The sequence below is a fragment of the Nasonia vitripennis genome, chromosome 5 (assembly GCF_009193385.2).
Source record: "Nasonia vitripennis strain AsymCx chromosome 5, Nvit_psr_1.1, whole genome shotgun sequence".
Taxonomy (NCBI): domain Eukaryota; kingdom Metazoa; phylum Arthropoda; class Insecta; order Hymenoptera; family Pteromalidae; genus Nasonia; species Nasonia vitripennis.
In genome coordinates, this window is record NC_045761.1 from 12,535,942 (window position 1) to 12,556,551 (window position 20,610).

At 40.1% G+C, this 20,610-nt stretch overlaps 3 protein-coding genes across 13 annotated transcripts in view; 2 read left to right on the top strand and 1 right to left on the bottom strand.

Annotated features, from left to right (window-relative positions):
- Window positions 1–6,476, top strand: part of Rad54l (RAD54-like) — a 24,925-nt gene extending 18,449 nt beyond the window's left edge. Inside the window, exons 2-10 of one of the 2 annotated variants that reach the window (XM_008207754.4) lie at window positions 2,803–3,027; window positions 3,325–3,546; window positions 3,608–3,798; window positions 3,867–4,512; window positions 4,595–4,856; window positions 4,936–5,095; window positions 5,182–5,587; window positions 5,662–5,825; window positions 5,925–6,476. In XM_008207754.4, coding sequence (XP_008205976.1) covers window positions 3,025–3,027; window positions 3,325–3,546; window positions 3,608–3,798; window positions 3,867–4,512; window positions 4,595–4,856; window positions 4,936–5,095; window positions 5,182–5,587; window positions 5,662–5,825; window positions 5,925–6,120 — 2,250 coding nt within the window. In that variant the 5' untranslated portion in view covers window positions 2,803–3,024 and the 3' untranslated portion in view covers window positions 6,121–6,476. Of the gene's footprint in view, window positions 1–2,802; window positions 3,028–3,324; window positions 3,547–3,607; window positions 3,799–3,866; window positions 4,513–4,594; window positions 4,857–4,935; window positions 5,096–5,181; window positions 5,588–5,661; window positions 5,826–5,924 lie in introns of those variants that run through there. The other variant, NM_001161481.1, reaches the window with a different exon arrangement.
- Window positions 254–2,493, bottom strand: LOC100120717 (fat storage-inducing transmembrane protein). The gene has a single exon (XM_001604275.5). It carries the CDS (start codon window positions 2,039–2,041, stop codon window positions 842–844), a length of 1,200 nt encoding a protein of 399 aa, XP_001604325.1. The 5' UTR covers window positions 2,042–2,493; the 3' UTR covers window positions 254–841.
- A 483-nt stretch (window positions 6,477–6,959) lies between the features above and the next one.
- LOC100678781 (protein suppressor of sable) lies at window positions 6,960–20,554 on the top strand. 10 transcript variants are annotated; one of them, XM_032600421.1, is made up of 12 exons: window positions 9,426–9,658; window positions 9,744–9,787; window positions 11,684–12,106; window positions 14,501–14,876; window positions 14,955–15,162; window positions 15,774–16,186; window positions 16,261–16,480; window positions 16,553–17,041; window positions 17,128–17,739; window positions 17,815–18,284; window positions 18,379–18,667; window positions 18,748–20,361. In XM_032600421.1, the coding sequence occupies exons 3-12, from the start codon at window positions 12,063–12,065 to the stop codon at window positions 19,719–19,721; spliced, it is 4,095 nt and encodes a 1,364-aa protein (XP_032456312.1). In that variant the 5' UTR covers window positions 9,426–9,658; window positions 9,744–9,787; window positions 11,684–12,062; the 3' UTR covers window positions 19,722–20,361. The 10 variants fall into 10 exon arrangements, with proteins under 10 accessions (XP_008206077.1, XP_016843250.1, XP_003426278.1 ...); XM_008207855.4 differs by lacking the exons at window positions 9,426–9,658; window positions 9,744–9,787 and adding an exon at window positions 6,960–7,445; XM_016987761.3 differs by lacking the exons at window positions 9,426–9,658; window positions 9,744–9,787 and adding an exon at window positions 6,983–7,086.
- Window positions 20,555–20,610: the final 56 nt, after the last annotated feature.

Consider the following 20,610-nt stretch of genomic DNA (forward strand, 5'->3'; position numbering starts at 1 on the left):
TATTCACGAAAGTTGTAGAATGTTCAAGTCCCTTTGCGCGACCCCCACATCGACTAAACATCAATCAAAAGGTATAACTGTCGAAACGAAATGTAGTCACAAAAATAAAATATGCTATTAACTATTATCAGAATGTGTAATTAGTAACTGAACGCGAGTAGCCTTAACTGTTCCAGGCATTAACTCACTTATCCACGACGTATAATAGATGGTCTTTTCAAACGAAAATGACGGGGTCATGAAATAAATGAGATTTTTTACCAAAAAATATTTTTAAATTTATTACAAACTGTTTTATATATTTATACAAATATATTTTACGTAAACAGGAGAAAAGGTAATATTATATTCAGTCATGTGAGATAGTTTAACGCAGCAACCCTCAAAAAGCCACTCCAATCATACAATATAATAAAATCAACAACAATGTTATCACAATTTAACATTTCATGATTTTTTGCAAGTAAAATTCACACTAAAAACTTATAAATATTCAATATAAATAATTAACTACATAAAAATTCAACTAAGCAGGTAAATAAACTTTCAAGTGTATAACACAATTGAAAAATCTATGTATAAATAAAATGATGACAAAGATATATAGTTCAACATTCCAAAAATGGCTTGCTTACGTATTTATGATGTTCGTAGATGTGAATTAGACTTAAGCATTACAAATGGATATAAGTATCACACACCTAAACCAAAACCAATTACAAATATTTCGTTCCCTTGAAAATTGGCAAGCTGTCACCATAACAAAAACCCTATGCCACTTATTCTTTGAGCTTCTCTTGAATTTTTGTACTTTATTGAACAAACGCTCGTTTGCTTGATATTACCGCAATAATGAGTTCTTTCTAAAAGTTACTTCTGGATCCACTTCTTTATTTTTTGAGTCATTTGTTTCAACCTCTTCGTTCCCAGTTCTTATAGGCCTACCCATGAACATGGGTACTTTGTTGGATACAGGACGTTTGGTTTTTACTACTTCTTCTTGTGGCTTCTCTTTAACAAGCTCGTTATACTTGAAAATTCCTTCTCCTGGCATTACTATTCCTAATTGTGGCATTCTGAAAAGCCAGTGATAGCTAACGTACCATGTCAGTATAGCAGCCACTCCTCCCAAGAATTTTTCTATTATTATATGATAGTACAAAATTGTTGCAAAAAGCATGACATCCCAAATTATTTGTTGAATTGTCATTGCAATGAATATGCCTCTTAGATACGGTGTCAAAGCTGTGTATGCATTCTTTAAGAAATCAAAGTCTTTGACAGACAAGTTGCGTAAATGTCCTTTTGTAGCTTCATTGGATCTCTTTCTATTATACTCTTCATTCATTATCAAATCCTTAATACGTTCCCATCCAAGCAGAGAATGTCCTTCTTCTGAGAGAATCAAGCTAGAATATATGATGATAAAAGCATGTCCAGAAATATCAAGACTGCTCCAAAAATGTCCAGCCTGTAGACATTTAGACTTTGTTTGTAAAGCACGACTTTTGGTATTTAAACAGCGACCATAGTTTGTTTCGATATAATGAAAAACGTTCATCCACAGTATCCATGCTGCAGTTGCAAACGCTAATCGCATAATATGCTTTATAAGAACCGATCTTCTCCCGCATCCTATGGTATGAGCTGTCAGAATAATCCAGGGTCCAGCTGTGGTCAGAAGCCAACCCCAAGCCCATTTAATGAAAAATCTATTTAAGATATTGTTTGACCTAGAAAAATATGTCTTAGGTACAGGAAATATATCTGCAAACATAGAACCAACCAATACAGCTATGAAATAGACGACAGCCTTCAGTCTTGGGTCATATAGCAAAGACTTTTTGCAAAGATGCAGTATCATTGTTGTGAGAACAAGGCTAACTGAACTTGGAGGAGCTATGGGTCGAGTTCCTCCTCTGTCTTCTGGCATAGAATTTGTTCTAAAATTTATATTTACATTCCTAAAACTTGACCCAAAAGGATTGCCTTTACTAGTGTTGACGTTTGCAGTTGGATGGATGGGCTTTCGTTTTGACATTTTTATTTATTCTTTCACTACAGGCTATAGAACTAACCTTCTTTGAAGCAACTTTGAATTCAGAAAAACACGAAAAACAGCTATCAAAATTCGAATGTCTTATTCTTTTGTAAAACTTTACACATCACTGTCAACACTTATGTCATGCCTGGCAGATACCAAACAAGGTTATGTGCAGCCCATATTTTCGTCTGTCAAGTATCAGCTCCAGTGTGCTTTCTCTGTAATACAGCACATTTTGATTTCGTAAAGTAGAATTAGAAATTAGAATCACCACGCAAGACAAAATTCCTGAGTCACTAGGAAAAAAAAACTAACGTGGGTCTCTTCGTTTAGGAGAAAATGACGTAACACGTCAAGTTCGATCGACATTAACTTGACAACTAAACGATACCGTCACGAGCCTGGCCGATTAATAAGTACTTAGAATAGCTGGCTATATGCAGCCGCTATAGCTTGGAGCTCGACATGTCTACCTATAGCTACTTCTTACTTCTATATATACCTAACTATTTCAAAATACTACTTTTAGACAACTTACAAATAAGTACTGCCAGTCTGCCACCATATGAATGAAAATTAACACGAGGTTTCGGCGCTGCAGTATACCATTCGAATTACTGATTTGTGTCAGTCTCATTTATGCTAAAATTTATTGCTCTAAAACTTAATTACGTTAAAAAGTGCTTAATAACAAATCAATGATTTTTGACGATTTTAATTCTTACTTTTAATTGAAAAACCTTCGAATCATATTTTAGGCCGAAGGAAGGGTAGTCTATCGGCCAATCGCTAATTCTTGTCAACAACAATGGCGCCGACTGCGGCCAATGGCAGAACAGAACCGATCGAGAACTGTCTGCAGGAAAACTGGGCGGGAGTGGAGACATATCGAACAAGTCAACGCGCGCTATAAGCTATGATACTTATTTCTTCAGAATGTTGTTTATCTTCATGATTATTTAATATAAATAAAGTACAAAATGGTAAGAACATTATCAGAATTATTATTTTTGTACGAGTTAGATCTACGAGTATTTTCACAAGGTTTTCCATGTTCTTATCCCTTTTACTATTTTGTTTACAACTGTTAACCTCTACTCTACTACCTGTACTTTTATCATGAATTACCTTTTTGAATCGTCAAAGTCACGGAACAATCACCGTTTGTGTACGATAAACTAATTTTATAGAAAACTTCATTAAAAATCATTACTGTTAATTTGAAAAATATAATTTTTTTCGAATATTATTTTTTATAATATTGGATTCACTGTTTTCAGTTCCGTTCACAAGCTCCAAGTAAAATAGGCAAGCGCCCTTTACTTGGAGAGGTCAATACTCAATTGACACAAAAACCAAGACTGGAAATTGTTGAAGAGAAAAAATCGAACAAAGAAAACAAGCGTCGAAGGACAGAAAAAACTATAGAGATATCTGATCGCAAGTTACCTGCTCTGACTTCAAATGACATTTCTGCTGTGCAGGAAGTTATATCAGAACATGTAAGTATTAAAGCTATTTTTTAATTGCAGCAAGAGTATTAATTTTTATATAAAATTTAAGGAAGAACGAGTAAGAAAGGCACTTAGCAAACCATTTAAAATTCCTATACCAGGTTATGAATGCTCTGGTCGAACCTTAGGCTTTCGTTTTGCTGGGCCAAGAAGAGCTTTACATGATCCTGATGAGCCTAATGCTCTCGTTGTTTACGCACCTCCAGAAATGTCAGAGCATGAAAGTTTAAAAGTCGATGAGTAAGTACATATAATAATTATTGTTCTATTTGAAATGCCATACTAGACAAAAAATATTTAAATTTTAGGACCAAAAAACTAGTACATGTTGTGGTTGATCCACTTTTATGCAATGTTCTAAGACCTCATCAAAGAGAAGGTGTCAAATTTATGTACGAATGCGTTACTGGTAAAAGGATAGAAGAGGCTTATGGTTGTATAATGGCAGATGAAATGGGTCTTGGTAAAACTCTGCAATGCATAACTCTCTTGTGGACTCTATTAAAACAAGGACCTGAAGCAAAACCATTGATTGAAAAAGCTATAATTGTTGCGCCTAGTTCCCTGGTCAAAAATTGGTACAATGAAATCTTTAAGTGGCTGCAAAATCGTGTAAAACCTTTAGCCATCGATGGTGGTAGCAAATCAGAAATAGATGCTAAATTAACTGGATTTATGAAAACCTATGGTCGCAGATGTGCCACTCCTATACTCATAATTAGTTATGAAACCTTTAGGTTACATGCTCATGTACTACATCAAGATGACGTAGGATTGGTTTTATGTGATGAAGGCCATAGATTGAAAAATTCAGAAAATCAAACGTATCAAGCTTTGATGGGTCTAAAAGCAAAAAGAAGAGTATTGTTGAGTGGAACGCCTATTCAGAACGATTTACTAGAATACTTTTCATTAATTCATTTTGTTAACTCGGGACTGCTTGGTACAGCCGCGGTAATATACTTTTGTAACATTTTAGTGCAAAAAAATCGTCTTTGTGCATTCATAATTATATGAAAGTTTTTACTGTCAACAGGAATTTAGGAAAAAATTCGAGAATCCAATCCTTCGTGGACAAGATGCTGGTGCAACAGACAAAGAGCGCCAGATCGCTCAAGAAAGACTGACAGAATTAGTAACAGTTGTAAATAAATGCCTTATTAGACGTACTAGTGCCTTACTATCTAAGTACTTACCGTTAAAACATGAATTGGTCGTATGCATCAAAATGACACCGCTGCAAACTCAACTCTATAAAAACTTTATCAAAAGTGACAGTATTAAAAAATCAATGCAAGGTAATAAAATTACTTTTTTAAGAAATACGTTGTTAGTAAATACTGTCAGTAGATAAATTACCATGATATTTCTTTGTAGATGATGGCACTGCCAAAAAAGGAAGCCTATCAGCATTATCGGCTATTACTCTCCTCAAGAAACTGTGCAATCATCCTGACCTAGTGTACGAGAAGATTCAAGAAAACTCTGATGGCTTTGAAGGGGCTGCTAAATTGCTTCCTGCTAATTATAGTACAAAGTAAGCTTTATCTACAAATCTTTAAAAATTGATGAAATCTTGTTTATTTGAACATCTTACTTATGTTATTTTTTGATTTATTTTAGAGAGGTAATGCCAGAGTTATCTGGCAAACTCATGGTCCTTGACTGTCTTTTGGCTTTTATTAAGTCCACTACAACGGATAAAATCGTCTTAGTATCGAATTACACGCAAACTTTGGACTTATTTGAAAGACTCTGCGCAAAACGAAAGTATAAGTATGTCAGGCTTGATGGTACAATGAGCATCAAGAAAAGAGCAAAAGTCGTGGACAATTTCAACAATCCTGACAGTGGCGATTTTATATTCATGCTAAGTTCTAAGGCCGGCGGATGCGGGTTGAATCTCGTTGGTGCTAATCGTCTCGTGATGTTCGATCCTGATTGGAATCCAGCAAATGACGATCAGGCCATGGCTAGAGTGTGGAGAGATGGCCAAAAAAAGCCTTGTTTCGTATATCGCTTCCTATGCGTAAGTAAATTTATTTTCAATCTCTTAAATGGATGATACGTAAAAATATTAACGCGATTTCATTGTACTTTCAGACTGGTACAATAGAAGAAAAAATCTTCCAAAGACAAGCCCACAAAAAAGCTTTAAGTTCAACTGTAGTTGATCAAGATGAAGATGTAGCAAGGCATTTCACACAGAACGACTTACGCGATCTATTCAGTCTCGAAGAATCAACTGTATCAGATACACATTCCAAGTAAGTTTGCCTTACTAAATGCCATACTTTCATTTATATGCATTTGTTTACCTATAATATTATAGCAAATTTCTAATTTAATTTTATTCTTTATTTTAGATTCAAGTGCAAGCGTTGCATCAATGGCATCGAAGTTAAAGGTCCACCCGAAAATTCCGATTGTACCTCAGATTTATCTGATTGGAGGCATTCGCAAAATCCAAAACATTTACCAGACATTCCACTCAGACAATGTTGGTCTAGCGGAATTTCGTTCGTGTTCCATCATCGCTCTCATGAACAAGTGAAGTCGTAATTAAGTAGACAAAAATAATTTCGCACGTTAAACTGAAGGCTCTGTGATCAATCGATAATTAATAAGTTAGGCAATAGGTAAATAGTATAAATCGAATTAAACTTTTTTACTTTGTTAATGTGATATAAATTATTTATTACCTACAGCGTTTTTGAAGAAGTAAATACGTTTGTAAGAAATGAATGTATAATGCGTATATATTAATATTCCACGAAAATGTTGCTTTATGTTAGAATTCGATATGTAAATTGGAATTTTATCGCGTATTTGTAAAATACTGAATTTTTGTTTATTTCTAAATCAACGCATTTTTCTGCAAATGAAATATCTGCGTTAATAAAGTAAGTAAGAAATAAGTTGACTATCCGAAAAGTTTTTTTTAGTGTATTAGTTATTGATTTTAAATTTTCTCTCTAAATTTTAACTTTCGATCGATCGTAAAAATGAAAGGTGACGAATCTGAAAAGAATCCTTTCCAAAAGGATAACATCAAGAAAGTTGAAATAACGTGGCGAGTAAACTCCACAAGGAGCAATGAACTTTGGTTCATTATTTTTCCCTCGATCCATGACCAATTTTTATTTTAAACTATTGCACGTCGAGAAATAAAACGGAGCCTCAATGGTTTATTTTTCGGTATAAACTAGAGCTGTGCATAATATAGCTAGGCACAGGTACTCTCCATTCAGCGAACATTTTCGCTGGCACAGCAGCTGCCATAGAACCTGCGTACAGGTACCTATAACGGGAGGGACAAAGACGGCGTCGACCTCGTGAAAAGTAACAGAGACGGACAACGGCGAAAGCGCGCGGCGCGCGCACCGATTTCGAAGGAATTTTGCGCGCGCGCTCATCAGACTCAGAGACGTGTGGGTAGCCCAGCACTGCAGAAGAGGGAGATTGGAAATGCCGCTTTTCCACTGCGGTCGTACAATTCATCGAGAAAGCGGATCTCGCAGTCATTCGGTAAAAGGCAGTGATGATGTCATTTTCGTATTCGGATTTTTGCTCGTTGTAACTTTGCGTTCTGGAAATTCAATGATGAATCTCGTGTGACTATCTGTATTGAGAACACTGTGGCGTAGGTTATACACGTTGGAGGCGTTGCTCCGACTATTTGTTGCACACCGTTGAATAATTCACGACGAACCCGTTATAATTTTGTCGAAGCCTTGACTCGAAGCGTTATAACGAGTAGTTGTAGTAGTTTAAAGAGAATACAGAGAGTCACACTGACACTGTAGAAAAAAGAACGCATATAGTGCATGTTTGTCGAAGCGTCACCCATAAGGCATCAGGCGATCATCCGCAGTATAATCGAAGAGGTAAGCGTAAAAGCGGCATAACGCCGACAGAGACAGACATATACGTTGTAATAGAAGGAGAGAGAGAGAGAAGCGAAAAGATATGAACGAGGCGCGACTGCGAGAGGGGAACAAGGGAAGTGCGCGCGGCTGTCACATGGTTGGAGGGATCGGCTCTCTGATTGGTCGAGACCCCACCACCTCAGCCCATTTAGCCTAACGAGTGCGAGCGAGAGGGCAAGCTTAGTGAATGTCGTTCCGGGGCTAAGGCATGACCTGGCAGGCCGAGGCTCGAGCGTCCGCTCCTCAGAATAGTTCCAGATGTGGCCATGTTTAGTTTAAAACTCTCAAGTTCTTGCTCGACTCATCAACGGCACTCAAAAGCCTAGAGACGCATACACACAGACACGACCGCGGCAGAGATATAGACGAGGCATTTTACATAACTCGCCGCCGTAATTCTATCTAGAGACGCATTTCGCTCGGCTGATTTTGTCGTTGCGCGTCCTGCAGCAGCTGTCTCGTTGTTGTACTGTTGTTTGTTACGACCTGTTTTGTTGTTTGCCGCCGCCTCTCGGAGACACGCACGGACCAACGCAGAATATTGTAATAACCGATATCTGCTCTCACGCCTATTCTCAATTAATCTTTTTTTTGCTCATTTTTCTATCGTTCGGGAAAAAGATCTCTCGTGTATTCTCTCTCGCGAAGATCGCGTCGGGCTTTCTCTCTCTCTCTCTCTCTCTCTCTCTCTCTCTCTCGCGCGCGCGTCCTTTTCTCTCGCTCGGCAAACACGACGGCGAGACGGGCTCCGTTGCCGAGCGAGCGCGACATCTTGGTTTTTCGAGCGGCCGCGTGCCGAGTTTTTACTCGCGCTAGATTCGTTACTCAATCTTCCTTGTGTTGCCGATGACTCGAGCGAAAAGTCAGCAGTAGCCCTCTCCATGCCTGTAAACCTCTCTCTCTCTCTCTCTCTCGTCCTCTGAAGAAGTTTTTTTAGTCGAAAAGCTCGCTTTTCGGACTGTGGAAGAGAAAAAATCACGGTACGACGCAATTATTCTGAACTATAATCGTCGGCCATATTTTTCGGAGGAGATAGAGGAGAGGTAACGATGGACACGACCATCAGCGGCGAGTCGGTGTGCGCATGTATAGATGTGCGTACACGTCATTGAACGTATACGCCGATGTACATGGTGTGCACGTACACGCGCAGCTGTTGTTCTTGTTTGTGACCTCCCACTATACTCCTTCGCCTTCGTCGCAGCTGCGCGCGCGCGCGCGCGCGTTATCGACTCTGTGTGAGCCAGCTGTAAGTCGGTGTAAAGGCATAGCCCGAAAACGGCGTGGCTTGATTTTTCTCGCAGCCGAGGCTTCGTCGATCGATTTTCCGACAGGTGAATCGGTCCTTCGCCAAGGAAACTTCGGAAAATCCGCTCTGGTGTAGTGCGCTCCTGGTACTCGGTATATCTACTGTATACCTATAGGTATATAAGGCCACAGCTGTGCTTATATATGCGAGTATATATAGATATAGATAGAGGACTCCAAGGGAACACTATACCGCACGCGCGTCGTTGAAATACATACATAGTCGCCGCGCCCGCGCGCATCAGTTCGCATTAGTCGGAGCCACAGAGGGAGAGAGAGAGAGAAAGAGAGAGAGGGAGATGTTACTGCTGCTGACTATCTCGGCTCGAGGAAAATGTCGAAGAGGCCCTGAGGGAAAGAGAAATCGCTGCTGCCGATCGATGTAACAGGTTATGATCGCGATCGTCGTCGCGCATTTGTTTTTCGTTCGTTGGCATACAAAAATATAACAAGCCCGCTGAAAGATGCCCTCTGAGTAACTTTGTCGACGTATGCAAACACATATTGAGACAAACAATTATTGTATGCGCCCAGCCCACGAGAAAGAGAGAGAGAGAGAAAGACGCCGCTGTAACGAAGTATACGCCTATATATAAATATAACTCTGTAATGTATGCGCTGCGCATACAGGAGCCGAACCGTGTGAGTGAATTATGTAAAATGACAGCTGTATAAGCGGAGATGTTTTTTGAGAGACCTTCAGCGGCTACTGCGAGCATGAGGGAGAGAAAGAGAGCGAGAGGTTGATGCGAGGGGCGCAAAATGACACGGCGAATGTGTAGCATGTTTAATGCATCCATTTAAAGTACCATAGTGTTGCGCTGAGTTAAGCACACGATAGGTCAAGTATACTCTAATGCAAAGTAGGTATATACATACAGTCTCTCTCACACACGCACACACGTACACACGTACACGGACACGCTGACGATCATTGTCTCTACACAGAGGGTACGGTCTAATCGACGAAACTCTGAGACACTCCAGGCGAGGTATTTTTTTCTCATTCTCTAACATACTTTATATCGCTATTTTCTTCCTACTCTAATTTCTGTGTCTTTACTCCGATTGCCTCCCAGTGACTCTACACCCCACCCCCCACCCCGTCCCGCACCAGTAACTGTAACTGTCTTTTTCCATTCATTGTTTTTCTCATCGTCTTTTCATAAACGGTCGATCGAAAGATCGATGGCTCTTTCCGAGCGCGGAAAACTTGTCCCTGTCTCGAGTCCAAAATACATCGCGAAGACGACGCGACACTTATATATTGAGTTCTCGGAGTGAAAACGCTGCTGCCGCCGCCTTTCTTATAAGTGTATATGCGTATAGCCGAGTGCTGTACGCTCGACTTTGTTCGAGAAAGCGGCGCAGAGTTTTTGCTCCGAAAATTTTTCGCAAACGCATCTGGTTATCGTTACACTTAATCCGTGGAGTGAGGATCGAGAAATCCTGTTGGTTTGGAGTGGAAATTGCTTGGCTTTAGTATCTATATGTTAACGGTGATAAGCATTGATCGGAGTCTATTTGGGTCAGTCATTGCTCCGAAATAGAACGGAGACTTGTCGATTTAAATGATTTTTTTATTCATATACGCAAGTTGATGTTTGTTCGAGGTGAATCATCTGTTTTTCATTAACGCTTTTGACGTAGTACAGCCAGCACCAGGATTTCTCGATCATCGCTAAAAAATCGCAGCTACTGTGAAAATAATATAGTTTAAGCATTACGCCGAATCCACCGCGTTTTTCAGCGCTCGCTGCAGGAGGAAACCGAGTTACGCCAGAAGGCGGCAGCTGCTCTCCCTTTTTTTTCCTCTATAATCGAGGGCAGTCAACTCGGCTTCCGGATTCCTCGCACGCGCCAACTTTGAACATAAAAAACCGCCTCTAATCGCTTCTTTCAGATGATGTCGCGAAAAATTCCTCATTACTCGACCTTATCGCCGATGATTTTCGATCTGTTGCAACGAAAAATTAATCTGCGATAAGCTCGCGATAAAAGCTGCATTATCTCAGGGCGACGCTTCCATTGGCACGGGCGCGCGGGAGAGCGTGTAATAGTCGCGTATAGAGCCAAAGGCTCAGCGAACGCAGTGTGTTAATCCCCTAAAATATCCCGCGAGTCAGGTATATATTTAAATATACCGAAAATATAATATTTTAAGTTCGCTCTCATTTTAGAACGAGTCGTCAATGTTTTTTCCTCAGCTGTGCCAATTCGAGCAGACAATGTTTACGCTGACACTTACACGATAAACCCTCGACATACGAGAGCGAACTTACACTATGATATACGGAGTATTGAATAATTGATAGTGTCTTTCACACATGATACGCACAGCTATAGACGCCAATAAATATTTTCGTTTCGAGGCTTGATTAGCCCGGCTACGAGTATAGTCGGTCTACACTCCCCCCAGCTGTGCGTAACACAATACAAGCGCACGCATGCATGGATAGGTACTTATAACACGCATTATAGTGTACGCACGTGCCACGTCGGGCGGGGCGACTCGTGGACTGCGATGCTATAGTGTGTAGGTGTACAATTACATATCCTGTGGCTTTTTGCCTATAGGCTCATATACCATGTTGCGCTGTACAGCTGTCTCTTCGCCGCAAGAAATACTTACTTTGTCGATTTTCGCTCCGCTACGTGAAAACAGAGAGAGAGAGAGAGAGAGAGAGAGAGAGAGAGAGAGAGAGAGAGAGAGAGAATACCGAGATCGATGTATACTTACATAATAGCTATATAACATACATGTACAATAGAAGCAGCTCGAAAAACGATTCAAATTACAGGGCGAATTTAATCAATTTTCCGAGTACGACTTCCAGCTTTGACCAAAGCGCTTTTTTTCACTCGATTTTTCTCTTTTGTTACCACAGGAGGAGGAGAAGAAGGAGAAGGAGAGAGCGAAAGAGATAATACGAGTGATTGTCTGTGGCAGCATGTCGCCATCGAGAGAAGCCATCAGCAAGATATCGAGGCGAACAGACCCTGCCGCAGCTACGGCCCGGACGTAGGCCCCATCACTTTTGTATCTCTCGAGTGCGCACACTTGTATACCTGTATACAGCACTGTGTACGCGTGTGCACGTATAGATATATATATATACGCACGACCCACGGGCGGAGTGGATACCAGACGCCGCTGATCGATCCTTGCCCTTTTTAGCTCGACGAGGCTGGTTAAAAGAGCAGCCCCCTTTTTTAGTCGAGAGAGAGAGAGAGAGAGAGAAAGAGAAAAACGCACGATAGAGCGTTATGGCTCTCGAGAGTGTTTCCGCGGCTGAGACCGTTATTCAGAGGTTTGACTGATTCATTTATTATTCATTAATTTATTGCGCATTTCTAGGAGAAAAAGAAGTATAATGTTTTGAATGCATCGCTGAATGTCGGGGGCGACTATTGTAAATGTTAGGCTGCTTAGCCTCGGCGACTGTCACGCTTTTTTCTATGGACTGCACTGTACTTTCTGCATACGCACCTTGGCGTATCGACTATGTTTAACGAGTCGCTGCGTATTGGGAGACGAATTTTCGCGATTTAAACGGATCAGTAGGACAAACGACTGATTTTTCATTAGAGAATATTACATGCCGACCCTCCTTATTTCGCAATTATTGATTTTACTGTTTGCCAACTCACGTTCGGACAATCGTGGATAAACATGAGCGAGTCGATGGCATACGTGCCCGTTCACACGGTGTATATATGCGATCAATTGAATCGCGCGTCATTGACCAAAGACAAAATATTGCGCGATTTATCGCGACCCTTGTAGACGCTTTTTGATAATATGTTGATCTCGCGTTTAGACCATCTGTTCGGTTCAACAGAATTTCGGACCTCGATTTAAAAGCGGCCCTAGCATCTACCTTAGCGAATATTACCTATTTTAAAAATTTATCGGCGAAACAATTTTGTCGGCAAATGTACATCAATGGGGTTTGATCCTTCGCGCGCGCTTATACCGAGAAAAAAAGAAACCGCAGGAGAAGAGTTGCGTCACGATACTTATTCCAACAGATGCGGCGACTGTTTTCGTTTTGACTTTTTTATTCGGTATAGTAGGTCGACAAGACATTTTTTTAAAAACTTCGTTACTCATCGAACTCGCAAAGTAAAAACGAACTGCGTCAATAAATTTAATGTCCCGCGTAAAGTTGTTGCGCATTTGGCCATAAAATGAAATTCTTTATCACACATGCGAGGAGCCTTGAGCTTGATAAGCGGCTCGCACAAAGCTTTTAATTATGCATAATATAGAATATTATTTTATGACTTGCACGACGAGTACGCCGCAGACGTACTTTTATATCGATCTTATTCCAAATTAATGCAGCTACACTGTCCCAAGATTTTCAGTGACATGCTAAAAATGATTCTTGATGATGATGAAAATGATGATGCCGACTTAAACTACAATTGTGCTAAAAGTGATAATGATGCTGACGCTATTGATGTTTATTATGATGATGACTATATGATGGTTTCGGTATAACGAAACCAAATCATCAATGTGCTTCATGATTTCTCAATGACTCCATAAATGAAACGTTGAATTGAAAAATAATCACGATGTGCTATGATGGTTTTTTAGTGCTTAACAATGAAAGTGATAAAATTGACCCACACGAACTCAGTGACTAATGACCCGGTTTATAAAACAAAAATCCATACATCCGGTGACCGGTAACGGAAAATGCTTCTTCTTTGAGTTATAAGCGATAATAATTAGTATAATTTAGCTATGAATAAATGCAAACATATGCTTGCGTTACTGCACGAGAGGATCGGAAGGCCTTGGAATTTACGTTCACTTGACATATATAGGCGTAATTAAGCGTTGCCATGCGGACAATGCGTTCTTTACCGCGAATAATTCCATGTTTTCCTGAATTGATACGTTTAGGACAATTTTCCAATTTGCTTGACATATTCGCCGATTCAAAATATTAATTTAGATAAATGTCTGGTTAAAATTAATTGGCAAAAGCACATATTTTTTCTGTTTTTAAAACTGATCAGAAAAATCGATTGACGAACTTTGTAAAATCAATCAAATTTTAAGTAATTTTGTTTTTCTTGGAATAAGTTACGTATTTTAAAGTTATCTCCGTTCTGTTGAAATGAATACTTATCAGAATAGGAAATATATAACTGTTTCTTTTCGACGTCGTTTTTCACGAGTAAAGAAACACTAAAAATAGATGGAGGAATGATTTTATAGGAACATTTTAGATTAACGTTTATTATAAGAAATCAAAGTTTTATAAGCACTAATTGCGTATAAGTCGTGTCATTTATAGTGTGCTAGTAAATATTAAGCATTTTCTTTGCTAATATATTTTAAAAATTGCCCAAGAAACAAACTGGATAAAAAATACTACTATTTAGAAGTACAAGACTTGTAAATTTAAAGCCACCATTGAACGATCTTAAAGTGGGTCTATTTTTTGCTTTTTTATTTAATGTTGAAATATAGTCATTGTTTGATTGAATTTTTAATCAACTTTGATTATAGTTACAGAAAACTTTAAATAAATAGAAGTACAACATATTTTATGTATTATGTACAATATCACTATGATAGTTAAATTCAACATTTTAGAATCAACTTTGCACCAGCTTCTTTTTCTCAAAATATGCGTATACATTAGATTTAACAAATATAAACTAAACTTTATATTTATCTGCAGTAATGACGACAATGACTTGGAGGATGGAGAGATCCCTTCAGATGAAGATGATGAGCCAATGCGGGTTGCGGAACCCGTCAAACCAGCTCCGGAACCACCTATTCCTCCACCAGCAAAGTCTGAATCACCAAAGCACAAAAGCTTTGACAATAAATTTAGCAAAAGTAAAAAAGCTGGAAGTGCTGAGAAGTCAACTAAGCAAAAAGGTCCAACCAGTGATGATTGGGCAGGAGATGTTGAAAAAGCCATTAGAGCTGCCCTTGACGCAGATAAGTCAAAAAATCACGAAAACAAATCCAGAAGCAAAGGCAATAAAAATAAAAACAGAAAAAGAAATCGGGAAGAGAAGGAAGATGAGAGGGCCAAGGACCAAAAAGTGTGTATAATTATTTATGGATACATTAAATTATAACTTTCTAGTGTTTACTAATACACTTTTTTTGTAACATTGTAGAAAAAGAAGTTAAGCGATGAAGAAAATGCCAATGAAGATGATGATGAAATGTTATTTGTAAGAGGTGCTTCCCCATCCAGAAAGGGCTCCCATGAAAATACTTCTCCCAGGCGTGGTGATCAAGACAATTATCATAGTGGTTCAGACTATGATGATCGGTCTTTGTCTAATCGCCATAGAGATGATAATAAAAGAGGTGGAGCAAGATGTAATTATTATTTATATTTTATTTTATCTTTAGCTCTATTTTTATTTCATTGCAAACTCTAATGTTCAATTTATCATTTTCATTCAGTTCCATTCATGCTGTTTATTTTCATGTCATAATGTCTGATTGACTGCTATACTGTAATATATGTCAAATCTGAACTAGAATAACGCATGAATGAGTATGATTAAATGAATTGGGTGTTATATTTCTTGAACATCAAAAAATTTCATTGTTTGCAATGATAAGCAATTTGAGAATCAAATATTAGCTTACTTTTTAATTAAATTATGGCATATTATTATACTAACTTAGAGAATATGATTTCATTTGATTTGATACAAAATTAAGAGCACTCTGGTCAGATTTTGAAATTATTTAAAGTCACAATGCACTTGGCATTAAACTAATACATCATTGACCATTACTAATTCATTAATGCAATGCTATAAATATGTAATCATGCAATCGGCCAGTTCACTCTAACTCATAAATATTAAGAATAATCTTGTTGAATAACCTTGAATTTGACTGTTACTGTATATATCTTTTTTATTGCTTTCAAATTGTCTATCGATCGTACATGCAACAACGAAATTTTCTGAACTCAGGGACGAAGCAACAGCGCGAACAGCGTCAGCAAGATCGTAATAATAAAGTCTCCCTCGCAGCTAATCGAAGAGGTGTTAAAAACGAGCGGGGTGGAAAGAACAAAAACCGGGCACAAATGCGCAACGACAGGAACGGTCGACGCCAAGGAAACGATCACAATCAGGACCCGGACGCGATATGTGTGTACTACATGCAGGGCAAGTGCCATCGGGGCGACGACTGCCCTTTTTCACACAACGCTCTACCGCCAAGGAAAATGGAGCTCTGCAAGTTTTATCTAATGGACTGCTGCGCCAAGAGAGACAAGTGCCTATATATGCATCACGACTTCCCCTGCAAGTTCTTCCATACAGGTCTCAAGTGCCAGGCCGGCGAGAATTGCAAATTCTCACATCAACCCATGAGCGATCAGGTTTGCATACTATTACAAGTTTCGTGAATTTGAATGAATTAGAATAGATTATAATGTTATTTTAAATTTTACAGGTGAAAAATATTTTACTGAAACATTTAGAGACTGCTCCGAAAGAGATACTCGGAAACTTTCCTCGGCTGAGTAGAGAAGGTGCGATGTATCTGATATCCAATACTGAGAAAAATCTGGCCCAAGGTCAGGAGATGTCAAATCAAAAGATACCGAGTCTGTTCGAGCTAAAGGTACACACACCAAATGATAACCCATTCAACGATTCTGGAAAAGATGATGGTAACTACGGCGACATACATATGAAATCAAAATTTTATCTACGTAACAAATTAATCCAAACCCTTTTTTCAGATGATCATTCTCACCGAGACAGACATGGATCATCGCACAAGGAGAGGAAGTCTACATTGGGCAAGAGGTCACGCTGGGGTCCCGATGAAGATCGCGTCCCGTATGACATGGTTGTGCAGTCGGCAACGCAACTAGGCCTGCTCGCCAACAGTCAGCAACAGGATAAGCCGGCCGCAAACTTCTACAATGAAGGTGGTCCAAACGACGCCAAGAAAGAGAAAGATAAAGATAAAGAGAAGGAGAAAGAGGAGTCAACGAAGAAGGCGAAAGACACGCCGGCTGCTAGTCTGATCAACAAGGATGTCGATCTAAGGCAACTGATAAAAGGTGCAGCGAAAAAGGCGAAAGTCGTCAGTCTCGCTGAGGAGGTAGCTAGTTTAACTAAATCTAAGTTAGATGAAGAGAGTGACCGTGAGGAGGAAACAGACCTTGTCATCGAAATGCCGGCCGATGATGAAGAGAAGGATAAGCACACTAATAATGCGAAAGGTATTTTAATATATTTCAGCGTATTGGCTCTGAGTCATTGTTTAAACTATGTTTTATGTATAATGTTTAAATCTTATTTTCATTAGAAACAAAAGAAGCTGTAAGCGCTACAGTAGAAAGGCCGAAAGATTCACCGGTTTCCGCAAGTCAGGAGATCCCATCCAACCTTCCAAAGAAAACCCAGGAGCTGTACATGCGGATACAGCAGCAACAAAGAGAAGCGCAAGACAGTTTCAAAAATCTGGAGAACACCGAGAACCACGAAGTTAATCAGGACGACTGGTACTCAGATGAGGACAACGATGATGACGATGATGATGACGATGATCAGTTGACAATCGTATTGAAAGATATTCAGAAAGAAGAGGAAGAGGAGGAAGATATAAAGAAGGAACCCGAAGAGGACTCGATCCCGCAGCCGGCGAGTATACCTCAGCCCGCGGCGATTGTCGATAAACTCGGTGATTTAAGTAAAATCGACATCAGTATGGAAGTATCGAAGCTGCTGTCGTCGATCAAGGCTCAGAGCTCGAGTAGCGCTAAGCAAGATAAAGAAGCTATCAAAGTTAAAAAGGAGACTGGTTTACCAAGTTCCCATGTAGACGCCATTAAGCCCAACGTGCCAGAGGTTCCGTCGCCGTACGTAATGGCGGATACCGGTAATAATAGTCCAAGATTATCACCCGGCAGATCACCCGGTTAGTAAACTCTTCACACAATATGAAAAATTTGTCAATATATTAAACAATTAAATAACCTTTTAATTTGTATAGTTGTAGCGGCCCCACCACAATCGGCACCTGTATCTCGAGACCCACGAATGAGCCGCGATCCACGGCAGCGCAGAGATGAACAGAGAACGTCCTCTTTGGGTAGTACTGGCAGCGACGTCTCTACTCCCAAAGTTACTGATACTGCGAAAGACTCACGCTCCTTACGACTTGAAACGAGTATCTACAGCTCGGGCATCATAGCTCAGGACACAACCATGGATACGGACCTTCGAGCCAAACTCGATCAGGATCACAGGAGAAAGGACATGGACCTGCGATGCTTCCCACCAACATCGAATTTTGGGGACACGGATCTTCGTATGGTTGGTGGTCAGTACCCTGATGCCTCCAAGTCCGGTGATGTCGACCTCAGGCAGATGCTCAGTTTGCCTTTTAAACCGGTGCCCTCGCATATACCCTGTACAGAAATCGAAGCGAGTTTGTCGTCGCATCCGGCCATCCCATATAAGGTGAATATAAGTTTTGGCTTTATTTAATTAGTTTGACATTCACATAGTAAAACAATAATAAAGAAATAAATAAATCTATGATATAATTTACCAGGTGTACGTAGTCGACATTCCAAGGCCCGACTATACTGGTCTCAAGCTCACGCGAAACGATCCGCAGGTAAAATATGACCCACGGTTGCGTAAAATTTTCCGACTAGGCAATGACGATTTGGCTGACTCGCCTATGTCGCCTCCTCCGGTGAAAATGTTGGACACGCCGAAATCGCCACCGCTAGTACGCACCGATCCACGACGTAAGGCTCTTGAAGCCGCAGCTCAACCTCCTAAGATCATACCCACGACTTTGCAACACCCTGTCCAAGAGCATTCAAACATACCTGGTTAGTAGGCTGATATTTTCTAATTTCAAAATACTCATTGAAACGAAACCTGATTAACCAACCATGATCTTTTTTCGCAGGTATGGGCATGGGCATGTCCACTCCGTACATGCAGGGCGTAAATAATATGCCGGTGGACGCAAGAAGCATGCAGGGCTTGGGTCCGATGGGTCCCGTCCGTGGCATGAGTGCATCACAGGTGATGGATCAATCGCAAGGCATGGGTCCAGCTATGCTGATGTCCGGCAGCGCTATGATGGGTGGCATGGGTTCGATGATGCGAGATGGCCCCGTGATGGGCGTTGATCGCGGTGGACCTATGGGAATTGATCGTGGCGGACCTATGGGTGTTGATCGTGGTGGATCTATGGGTGGTGATCGTGGTGGACCTATGGGTGTCGATCGCGGTGGACCAATGGGGGTCGATCGCGGTGGACCGATGGGTATCGATCGCGGCGGTCCAATGAGCATCGATCGCGGCGGTCCAATGAGCATAGATCGCGGCGGTCCAATGGGTGCTGATCGCGGTGGACCAATGGGACCCCCCGGAATGAGAATGGGTGGCATGGGTAACATGAGGATGGATGGTCCACCAGGACCAAACCATCCAAGGCAAGGTCAGATGGATCCATACGATCCACGTTACAATTCTCAAGGGGGTGTTGGTGTCGGACTTCTGGGCGCCGGACCACAAGGTATAGGTGGCTACAATCAGGATGTCAGAGATGTAAGAGATGTAAGAGATGTCAGAGACGTAAGAGACGTAAGAGATGTGAGAGATGTCAGAGATGTCAGAGGAGCTCCGTACGATGGACCACCAGGCAGGGGTTATCCAGGTGATAATTACAACAATTACGGAGACGGGCCCAGAAGAGATCGAAGAGACCCACGAGATTACAATCCGAACGGGCAGGACTTCATCGATGAACCAAATTTCGGTGGAGGTCAAGGAGATTGGAATGGTAGCCAAGGCCGAATGAACAGAAAGGATAGGAGACGAACGACTCGAGGGAAGTTTGGTGGTCTGTCTAGGAAAAAGGACCCGACTTCGTAAGATAGAACCGTATAAATTTTGAATGTGCGTTTGACCGCGCATAGTGTATATTTGTATAGGAACCGTGTCTCTGCATGAGTCGAGAAGCCGGAGCCGAGTTTCTCCACTCAGCATGGACGTTTAAATATGCTAGGTGATACTGGATATGCAAAGTGACTATGTGCGTTTTCAGCTAATGCATAAAGCGAGTTGTCACTTTCAACATTTCGTACGCTATATAAAATTTTTGTTATATACCGGATGGATGTAAAGCACATCAAGGACTGTTCTATTAAATTTTATTATTACATGATATGAATTTTATAAAGCTGGATGAATTTATTAAAACGTTTTCATAAAGGGCAATCCCGGAGTTGGTTGCTTAGGAGCTTCTCCAATATCGTAATTAGAGAATGAATTTACTGTTTAAGGGACATTGTGTATAATATGAAAATATTCTTAATTTTTGCGAAAACATTAGGAAAAAACGTACAAAGGAAATTTGATCGCATCATTCGAATGAGTATTTATTGTACATAAAGGCCATAAAATGAGAGTTATATGAGATTGTAAGTGTTGATTGTCGGGAACATTTGCTTGTGTTCCAACAAAGCACGGTTTAAGTAAATAAAAGCTCGCCGAATAAAAGTTTTTTTCTACATGCTTGATGTTACTTTTCTTATGTCTTCCGTGTATATATTGCATATAAAATGTATATGTGTTTTATGTATATTACATATACATATGTCTGCGTTATAATCAATTTTTGAGGTTCTCAATAACTTCGAAATGGTTATATTTATTTACTTTGAACGAGCTTTCATTTTATAAAATATTAAACTATATTACTGAAATTCGTTTTTCAAATTTATCTAACCTTTTTCTTCTATTGCTATCGCTTATGATTTAT